Source organism: Acomys minous (genome assembly GCF_964271855.1).
Source record: "Acomys minous genome assembly, chromosome: 12".
In the NCBI taxonomy this organism is placed as follows: domain Eukaryota; kingdom Metazoa; phylum Chordata; class Mammalia; order Rodentia; family Muridae; genus Acomys; species Acomys minous.
In genome coordinates this window covers 25,638,114-25,647,866 of record NC_140493.1, presented here as the reverse complement: position 1 = coordinate 25,647,866, position 9,753 = coordinate 25,638,114, and the positions used below count along the sequence as shown (strand labels likewise).

The 9,753-nt window shown below is 56.5% G+C and overlaps 3 protein-coding genes across 6 annotated transcripts; 1 reads left to right on the top strand and 2 right to left on the bottom strand.

Annotated features, from left to right (window-relative positions):
* Positions 1-2,986, bottom strand: TMEM249 (transmembrane protein 249; the record flags this gene model as incomplete). Its single annotated transcript, XM_084750627.1, has 7 exons — positions 1-1,391; positions 1,686-1,771; positions 1,952-2,147; positions 2,245-2,339; positions 2,555-2,705; positions 2,789-2,805; positions 2,962-2,986. 7 exons carry the CDS (start codon positions 2,984-2,986, stop codon positions 1,209-1,211), a joined length of 753 nt encoding a protein of 250 aa, XP_084606753.1. The 3' UTR covers positions 1-1,208.
* An 867-nt stretch (positions 2,987-3,853) lies between these two features.
* FBXL6 (F-box and leucine rich repeat protein 6) lies at positions 3,854-7,027 on the bottom strand. Of its 3 annotated transcripts, none has more exons than XM_084748663.1 (9): positions 6,577-7,027; positions 5,989-6,147; positions 5,795-5,858; positions 5,374-5,505; positions 5,182-5,289; positions 4,987-5,100; positions 4,683-4,938; positions 4,355-4,601; positions 3,854-4,095 (listed from the first exon to the last, which is right to left on the bottom strand). In XM_084748663.1, the coding sequence occupies exons 1-9, from the start codon at positions 6,966-6,968 to the stop codon at positions 3,936-3,938; spliced, it is 1,632 nt and encodes a 543-aa protein (XP_084604789.1). In that variant the 5' UTR covers positions 6,969-7,027; the 3' UTR covers positions 3,854-3,935. The 3 variants fall into 3 exon arrangements, with proteins under 3 accessions (XP_084604789.1, XP_084604790.1, XP_084604791.1); XM_084748664.1 differs by having other exon boundaries at positions 4,683-4,914; positions 6,577-7,026; XM_084748665.1 differs by having other exon boundaries at positions 4,683-4,878; positions 6,577-7,026.
* Positions 7,028-7,095: 68 nt separating this feature from the next.
* On the top strand, positions 7,096-9,497 carry SLC52A2 (solute carrier family 52 member 2). Of its 2 annotated transcripts, XM_084748667.1 has the most exons (5): positions 7,096-7,390; positions 7,500-7,742; positions 7,834-8,713; positions 8,809-8,932; positions 9,038-9,497. In XM_084748667.1, exons 2-5 carry the CDS (start codon positions 7,613-7,615, stop codon positions 9,248-9,250), a joined length of 1,347 nt encoding a protein of 448 aa, XP_084604793.1. In that variant the 5' UTR covers positions 7,096-7,390; positions 7,500-7,612; the 3' UTR covers positions 9,251-9,497. The 2 variants fall into 2 exon arrangements, with proteins under 2 accessions (XP_084604793.1, XP_084604792.1); XM_084748666.1 differs by having other exon boundaries at positions 7,096-7,742.
* Positions 9,498-9,753: the final 256 nt, after the last annotated feature.

The following is a 9,753-nucleotide window of genomic DNA, read 5'->3' as shown; positions in this document are numbered from 1 at the left end:
TCCAGATCCCTGACTTTGTAAGCCAAACTACCTTCATACACTTGATCCTCCAGCCTCTATCTTCTGGCTGGGGAAAAATAAAGGTTTTCCACCATGCCTAACCCCTTAGTAACCTTTGTTATTGTTGAGACAGGGTCTCGTGTAGCCCAAGGCTGGCTTGGAATTTACTATGTGTAGGAGGATGACCTTGAACTTGATCTTCCTGCTTTCACTTCCCCAAAACTGGAGTTACAGATGTGTTCCATCAAGTCCTTAACCACATTAAAAAAAAAAAAAAGCTGTATTTATTATTATGTATACAGTGTTCTGCCTGCATGTACAACTGCATGCCAGAAGAGGGCATCACATCACATTATGGATGGTTGTGAGTTTCTGGGAATTGAACTCAAGACCTTTGGAAGAACAGTCAGAGCTGTTAATCTCTGAGCTATCTCTCGAGCCTCCCTTAACAACATTTTAACAAGGGCTCTAGGTTTCATCTTGCGGCTCTGCAAATTATGTAGCTAGTCCAGGTATCAGGGACACATACCAACCTGTTGACCACAGAGCCAGGTGGACAATGGGACATGGGGTTCCCATGGCAGCACCAGGCACCAGAAGGCCTCAGATGCTAGTGTGTTCTGCCAGACAAAGGAACTCATCAGGAACACAAAACTTATGTCATGGTGGGCTTGGCACCCTGGCTGAGAACTCTGGGAGCCAAGTGTGTGCATGTAACATTGGGGTACACAGTCCTGATTGTACCAGAAGGCCCAGGGCATATCACCTGATGGTGCCCCAATAACACTGCTAGCTGGACAAGGGGCAAGTACCTAAGTCAGACAGACCAAGCATATTCTAGCTCCTGGGTTTCATTGGTTAGCACCAATTTACCATTGCTGGCTATGAGGGCCAGGAAGGACTGAGCCCGGAGATGACTTCAGGCTCTCAGAGGGCTGGTTACATCTCCCCTCTTCCTCCAACCCAAACTCTGGGATATGCTCCAGCAGCTGGAAAGCATGGGATCCCCAGGCCCTGGAAGGTCCGTGCTAGAGGAAGACCCTGAAAGGAAGCCCTCTCCAAAACAGACAAAAAAACTTCCTGGCTGGAGGCTGAAGTAGCTTTAGTTTAAGAGGAAGGCCAGAAGGTAGGGCTGGCTGGCAGCCCCTCCAGGATGGGGATAAGGGACAGTGTAGTAAAAAAAAGAGGATGGGGTTCAGGCTCCAGGGTTACACATCCAGGTCGCTGACGCTTGGCTTAGTGTAGACTTGTGCTTTTCGCTGCACAATGCCAGGGCTAAAGGCAGCCGCCAGTGGCCAGTGGCGGACCACGTGACGGTAGGAGGAGGTCAGGTAGTCAAAGTAGTTGATGTTGAGTTTCCGGGCAATGTGCCGGCCCAGGAATTCCATTTGCTACGAATAAATGAATGGACAGCCAGCTCTCCGTTCGCCAGGAGAAGATCCCGTCCGACCCCTGCCCACAATTCCCAGTAGTGCTCCTGCCACCCTTGGCGGAGTGGAGGTCTCAGTAGGGGAACTGTGATATATTTACCCTCTGAGTGCAAAACTGCTCCATCCAAGAACTCTAAGCAGTAGTTGGTATCTTTTTGGTGGGGAGTGGGGCGGGGAGAAGTGGAGGGAAGGGGAAGGATTGGGGGGGGTGTTGTGAGGGTAGGGGGTGGGGTGGGGGGTTGGGACAGGACCCACCTCATAGCGGTCTGACAGCTGCACCAGCACAAGTGGCTCTAGGCTTTGGCCACAGAGGACCAGCTGGAAGAAGCACCGTCCGTAGGCTGCCAAATAGATGAGAAACTGAGCAAGGGAGGGGAGGAAACCTAACCTCCTGCAGCCTAGGGGGGAGGACGGTAGGGGCGGGGCCTTGAAGGGGGGAGTGCCCAGATGGGACTGTTGGCCCCTCCCAGCTCTGAATCCTTGCCCCTCTCCCTCTGTCCCTCTCCTATCCCAGGCATCACCATCAGAGCTGAGTGCCAGGCGCACATAGACCAGATGCATTGGCCCCTGACATACAGTTCGGCCATTGATGGAGAAATGGTACATGCCACGCGTGTGGTTCAACACTAGGCGGCGCCGGGGCAATGAGGAGACCGCCAGCCACAGACCTATAGCCATGCCATAGGCCGGAAAGCACCAGGTCGACTGCTCCTCTACCTGTGGGCCCCAGGGATTAACAGAAGTGAGTTTTGGCAAGAGGCTCCTATGTGGTCCTCACGTAGAGAGGTGTAAGGTCGGACACAGGGACTCTGACCTCCGTAAAGACGTCAAAGGCGATCAAGACAAAGCAGAAGATAAAGAGCAGTGTCCCCTTCCAGAGCGTGTCCAGGTAGTACTCGAGCACAAAGACTGAAGACAGCATGACAAGGCAGGTGAGAGCAGCTGGGAGCTGTCCATAGCCACGGGACAGTGCCAGGGATTTGGGGAAAGGGCCCACCCGGTGGAGGTCCTCCATGCTACCACAGTGCCCGCACTCACAGGTGCACCTGCCTACCCTAACCCATCCAGGCTTCAGCCAGCCTCTCCACTCCTGGGAACCTGGCCATGCCCAGTGCCCTGCCCACCATCTGGCTGCTGCTGCTGGAAGGGGTAAAAACTGTTGCTCTTGAGGCGACTGGCTAAGTGACGCTCATTAGAGGAGAGTCCTAGGGCCCAGAGTTGGAAGCGGTTGGCAACAGCAGATAGGGGGCCAGTGGTCTGAGGCTCCTTGGGGACCTAGTTAGGTAGATGTAGTTAGATCTGGTCAGCATACAGCTCTGCCCACTGACACCACCCACTGCCTTTATCAGGGCTCCAACCCGAGGCAATTCCAGGGCTGCAGTTCAGGGAAGAGTAAGAGCTGCCAGGTAACAGTAGGGTCCAGGCTGGGTGGACTGGGTTCTAGAAGCCCAGGCTCAAGGGTTCTAGAAGGGCTGGTCTATTGACCACACCTCGCTTAGTGAACATGCAGTCCCTGGTTAGTCTCTACTACCTGGAAGGCAGTATGGCTTCTTCATGGCTGGATAGCCTAAGCCAATTCTGCAGACACTGTCACCTCATGGATTCTGGAGGCTGGTTGACAAGGCCTCTGTGCCTTCCCCCCACACCCCCACTATTTTATACCTCACTGCCTACCCTATCCTCAGACAACTGTGTCCCAAGGGTGGAATTCACACAGTCCAAGAGTTAACCCCTGAAGTGAGCAAAGACACTGCAGACCCGAGAGCCAGTCACATACATATAGGCCCTGGGCTGTTGGAGCCCACTCCATCATGTATAACCCTGTTCCTCACCCTATGACTTACTCTGCCATGTTGGTTCATGCTTGTAAGCCTGGGAGGCTGAGATAGGTGGATTACTGTCAGTTTGAGGTCAGCCTAGGCTACACTGTGAGTTGCAAACCAGCCTAGATTAGTGAGGCTGAGATAGGTGGATTACTGTCAGTTTGAGGTCAGCCTAGGCTACACTGTGAGTTGCAAACCAGCCTAGATTAGTGTGGGTAGAATCTCAATTAAAACAATGAAGGATGCTGGACATGGTGGCACAGGCCTTTAATCCCGGCACTTGGGAGGCAGAGGCAGGCGGATCTCTGTGAGTTCGAGGCCAGCCTCGTCTACAAAGCGAGTCCAGGACAACCAAGGATACACAGAGAAATCCTGTCTTGAAAAACAAACAAAACAAAACAACAAAGGCCTGTTCAGAATTCCTAAAAATACTTTATTGTGCCCGGTGGCAGTGGCAGCAGTATGGTGCACGCCTTTAATCCCAGTACTTGGGAGGCAGAGGCAAATGGACCCCTATGACAGCCTGGCCTATAGAGTGAGTTCTAGGACAACCAGGACTGCACAGAGAAACCCTGTCTCAAAAAACAAAACAACAACAACAACAACAACAAATACTTTATTATAACAAAATCTCCAACATTCTAAGTGAAAAGGGGCGGGGAAAGGCTGGTAGGTGTCTGAGTTAAGTGGACTCTCTGGAAGAGGGTGGGCTTGTAAGTAGCTGCTCTAGACACCACTGGACTTCCTCTGGCCCCCGGTAGGCACGCTTCAGACCCCGGGGGAGGCAACGACAAGACTCCAGATTGAGATACAGCAACCCTGGGCAACTGCTGATCACAGAACTGTGGAACAGGCAGGTCATGTGAAAGTGAGCTGTTGGCCAGGGAGCCCTGTCCGCCCTCACTTTACCCCAGGCTTACCACCCATAGCCAGCCAGGCCCAAGCCTAGTACTCTTGGTGCCCCCAAGTAGAAATCTGACCAGTGTCTACAACCCTCGCCTCTGGAAATATGAAGCCAGGGAGCATACCTCTGGCCCCCAAATCAGACCTGGCAGCAAGCAGTATGAGATTCAGAGAACGAGAGAAAGAAGACACACTGACCTGACTGTACTTGGTGTGACGCGGGTACCCCTTAGGTTGAGGGAGCACAAGGCTGGGGGTAAGCCCCCAGAGGTGCCTGAGAAAACAGCTAGGGCCTGTTCCAAGTCTTTCTCGCTGAAGCCTTGGCCACTGAAGTCCAGCTCTCTCAGGGTGTGATACCACTTCTGGGTCAACAGGAAGCTGTCCTTCTTAGCTACAGTCAACCCATCGGACATGCCGTACAGGCCCAGGTACAGCTGCTCCAGCTCTGAGATGGAGAGAACTGAGCGTGAACAGCAGGCGGGCAACGAGCCCACATCCCACCCTAACCACTCAAGGCTTAGGTGACCTTGACACGGTAAACCACACAGGCCGGTGGGAGTGATCCGAGCACAGCCTCGAAGATCCAGTAGGCGAAGCTTGGGAGAGCGGTGGAGCAAGCGGCCCAGAACCTCGTTGCTCACAAAGCTGCAGGCGGAGCCAGCCAAGCAGAGCTCCTCGAGACTGGGGAAGCCTGGCCCCGGGGGTACCCCTCGTCCACAAGGCTTTGGAAACCAAATCAGATTCAGGAGCCGTAGCACCTGGGGGTTGGGAGAAGGGACAGGCTGCAGATAGGAAGATAGTAGCAGGCGGGAGGTGGGGCTTATATATACCTGCAGCCGGGGGCAGCTTTTCTGCAGAGCCTCCACAGGCAGCTGCAGGGGTGTGCTGTTGCAGTTCATGCCAGTGCTGACCTCCAGGACTTGAAGCTGGGGGCAGCAGCTGCCCTGTAATGATGGGGAAACACAGCAGGGTCGAAGGCCCGGCCGTCCCCACTCACCTCTCTCCCCCACCCATCACCAACCTACCAGCAGCGCACCCAAGATGGCTGTTGTCTGGGAACTGTAGGTCAGCCACAGCTTACGCATTCGGGACCCTGCCTCCTCCAAGAAGTTCACCACAGCTGTGGACTCCACCTAGGGGTCCAGCACAGGGGTGTGTGGTTCACCTCACAGAAGGCCCCGGGCTATTTCAGGGCTCCTTGGGGGAAAAGGACTCACCATGGAATGGTGTAGGTCCAGACTGTGGAGCTGGCAGCAGGCTCTCGCTAACGTGACCAGAGTGTCAGCAGTCACATTGTGGCAGTCTGAAAGTTTGAGGAAGGTGAGCCGAGGACAGAACTTGCTAACCAGCTGTGGCGAGAGAGAGAGAGAGGCCGCCCAGGGTTGGGGAGGGCAGCAGGTAAAGGCCTACAGGGACACTGGTGATCATGACAAGCCCATCCTATGGCCCCAGCTATTGACTCCAGTCTTTCTGTGCCAGGCCTACTTGGGTGCCTTTTCCTCTGGCAACTTCCTACCTAAGGTGCTAGCAAGACAGAACTGGGCAGGCGGGCAGACATCTCTGTGGGACGGCACCAGAGCACTCCCCGATAGAAGACAAGTGTCACAGCCAATGTGCAGGGCAGTCTCAAGCTCTCACCTCCAACACAGAGTGTACTTGAGACTTCCAATGGATGAGGGTCAACCTCTGGAGCTGTGAGAACCTGGGCGACAGCAAGGCCCAGTTGTGCTGGAGTCCTTAACCCTGCCCACCTGGCCAGCATCCTCCCTACCCAAGAGTGATGCACGGAGCCACAGGCAGAGGAAGGAAGGAAGATGACAAGGAACCCTCACCGATTGGGTATGAGCCACTCCAGGGAAGCAAGAAGCTTCTTCTCTGCCTTAAGGTTGCCCTTGGCAGCTCGGCCAACCAGCCGGGGTGACAGGGTCACAGTATGCCAGAGCGAGGGATGAGAGGTGGCTTCATGCCAATGGCGGCAAACGCGTGCAGCCCTGGGAGAACAGACAGCTCGCTTGAGAGTGTGTAGCCTTTTGTGGGCGATACCTGCAATCAAGTGTCTGCAAGCATAGCTGCCCTTGTAACTTGCAGCGCAGCTGTCTCAAAGCTAGGCTTGGGGGGGGGGGGTGCTCCAAGACAGCTGCTGGAGCACTCCCATTAAGGTGCTTTGCCCCGCCGGGTGTGGTGGCGCACGCCTTTAATCCCAGCACTCGGGAGACCAAAGCAAGCGGATCGCTGTGAGTTCGAGGCCAGCCTGGTCTACAAAGCGAGTCCAGGACAATCACGGCTACACAGAGAAACCCTGTCTCGAAAAACCAAAACAAACAAACAAACAAACAAACAAAAAGATGCTTTGCCCCTTGCCTTGCAGCACCACCCGCTCAGTGGGCCAGTCTATACCTCAGCAGGCGCTGGTAGTGTACCTGCCAAGGAAGGGCATGGGCCCATGAGCTGCAACCAACAACCCGAAAATATGCACCAGGACTTCTAAGGGAATACGGTCTCCCCAGCCGGAGTCCGGGCCCTGATCCGGTGACGGATCCGGTTGGGGTTTGGTCCTTGGCTTGGCTGCAGCCTTGGGGCCGCGAGCCGGTGGCCTCGGAGCGCGGCGAGGGGCGCGCCTGTGCGCACGACCGCGAGTAGGCTCCAGGTCCGGCAACACGAGCAGCATGCTGTCCGCTTGCAGCAGGTGGTACCCAGAACCGCGAGGTGCCAGCCGGTCCCACCACCAGTCCTCGGCCGAGCGGGCCCGCGCATAGGGCCGCTTGGAGCCCGGAGCTCGACGCCGAACTCTGCCAGAGGCCACTGGAGCCATAGCCCGCGGAGTTCTGCTAAAGCGGAAGGTGGGTAGGTAGGCTAGGAGGAAGGGGCGTGTCTCCTTACCCAGGCCCTCTACTATACCTAACTTCCGGGGGCGGGACTTCCGCCGCGAGTCCGGCTGGTTCCCGGAGCTGAGCGGCGCGCTCCTGGTGCTGGGCGGGCAGCTCCGACCCCACGCCCCCGATGCTCAGCGTTGGAGCTCTGGGTCAAGCGGGCCAGCCACGCCCCTCCCCGAGCCATGCGAGCTGCCTGAAGTTCGCTGTCCAGTTTGGTTTAGCGGCTCTGAGACTTGGTCCTCCGCAAGCAAAGGGTACTTCTCCTTCGCTGGTCCTCCTTCCCGGAGCCACGTTTTAGGCCAACTTCTTGCCTCCACCGCCTGTCACTTGTTCTGTGCGGTCCCGGGGGCAGGCCCCTTTGGTACGTGCAGCTCCTGATCCACCCCGCAGCCTCCCTCCGGGTGCCTGGGTTTTGCAATCCGTTCATCTCAGTCCACTTGCATTTTGTTTGTTTGTTTGTTTCCCTCCAGCTGGAAGAAGTTGGGCTTCTAGAATAACTTAGTGGAGCTGTGGACCTGCGTGGGGTGGGAGGGGGAGCGGATTGTTAGCTGCGTTTTGTCCTGGAGAGCCTCTTTTGACCCTAATGGCAGCACCTCCGCTGGGCCGCCTGGTGCTGACCCATCTGCTGGTGGCCCTTTTCGGCATGGGCTCCTGGGCTGGGGTCAACGGGATCTGGGTACAGCTGCCTGTAGTAGTGAAAGAGCTCCCGGAAGGTGAGTGACAGCGGCGGGCGGGAGTGGGCTGCTGCTGTTGCTCTTTGTTCCCTAGCCTGGTGTACTTAGACGTCTCCTCCCTCCCCTGCAGGTTGGAGTCTCCCTTCGTACCTCTCCGTGCTTGTGGCGCTGGGGAACCTGGGTCTGCTGCTGGTGACCCTATGGAGGCATCTGGCCCGCGGCAAGGGCGAGCGGGTCCCCATCCAAGTGGTGCAGGGGCTAAGCATAGTGGGCACAGGCCTGCTGGCCCTTCTGTGGCACCATGTGACCCCAGTGGCAGGGCAGCTCCACTCTGTGGCCTTCCTAACACTGGCGTTCGTATTGGCACTGGCCTGCTGTGCTTCTAATGTCACTTTCCTGCCCTTCCTGAGCCACCTACCACCTCCCTTTTTAAGGTCTTTCTTCCTGGGTCAGGGCCTGAGTGCCCTGTTGCCCTGTATGCTAGCCCTGGTGCAGGGGGTGGGCCGCCTTGAGTGCCTGCCTGTGCCTGCCAATGGCACCACTGGGCCACCTACCAAGATGTCTCCCATCAACTTCCCTGAGCGCTTTTCTGCCAGCACTTTCTTCTGGGTGTTGACTACCCTTCTGGGCAGTTCAGCTGCTGCCTTCCAAGGTCTCCTGTTACTACTGCCCTCACTGTCATCTGTACCCACAGTGGGGACAGGGCTTCAGGTAGAATCGCCAGGAACAGAGGAGGAAGAGGAAGAGGCCTCACCGTTGCAGGAGCCACCAGGCCAGGTGGCGGGCACTATTCCCAACCCAGACCCTAATTCCTACGAGCTGTTCTCTTTACGAAATGCCTGTCTACTGGGGCTGCTGGCTGTCACCAACGCGCTGACCAACGGTGTGCTGCCTGCTGTACAGAGCTTTTCCTGCCTGCCCTATGGGCGCCTGGCCTACCACCTGGCTGTCGTACTGGGTAGCTCAGCCAACCCCCTAGCCTGCTTTCTGGCCATGGCGGTGCTGTGCAGGTGCACATGGGCCCCTCAAGCCCCTGTGGGGAGGAGCTGGAGGTGGGCCCACGGCCTAGCACAACCACTCCTGACTCTCAGCCCATCTTCCACAGGTCTCTGGCAGGGCTGTATGGTCTATCTCTACTGGGCATGCTCTTTGGAGCCTACCTGATGACACTGGCAGTCCTCAGTCCCTGTCCTCCTCTGGTGGGCACCTCGGCAGGTGTGGTCCTCGTGGTGAGTATAATGGGGGACGTGAAGCAGGAATAGGGCTTGTCTCAGAGCAGGGGGATTTGGTGCCCGGCCTGCTGCTGCAGAACTCCGTTCTTCCCCCACTTCCAGGTGCTCTCATGGGTACTGTGCTCAGGCCTGTTCTCGTACGTCAAGGTGTCAGTCAGCTCCATGTTGCACAGTGGAGGCCGGCCAGCGTTGCTTGCAGCTGGTGTGGCAATTCAGGTGGGCTCTCTGCTGGGTGCCATCGCCATGTTCCCTCCCACCAGCATCTATCAAGTATTTCAAAGTAGGGAGGACTGCGTGGACCAGTGTGACCGTTGAACCTGGACGTGTGGGACTTATTTCGCACTTGTCTACCCCCCCCCCCCCGGAGCCCATGGCCCAAGGTAGTCTGTCTCCCTACTCAGAGATATACTCATGGATATCACGCACTCCATAAGGGACCTGGCTTTTGCAGAAAGACCAGAGTGAGGACCAAAGAGCAGGCCTGGATCCAGGCATAGGTTGGGGGCTTTGGCCTTCACCTTGGGACCTTTGTGGGATTTGCACAATAAAACATCTTTCTCCAGTGGGTTGTTAATCCCATGAACACAGCTCCCTGGGCCAGGTCTGTTTCCCTCTATAGGAGTTACGTCTTCCCAAGACCCTGGTGAAACTTCTGGGCGGGCATTCACCCACCCGCCTAGTTGCTTTCCCAGGGCCTTGGGTGACCCCAGGACTCCTGCCACCATTGCTTTTTTGGAGCTATCTTGGGAGATGAAGGCCAACTCCCAGGGCCCACATGGGGCAGAAGCAGTATAATGTCTCTAGTCGGCTCGGAGTTG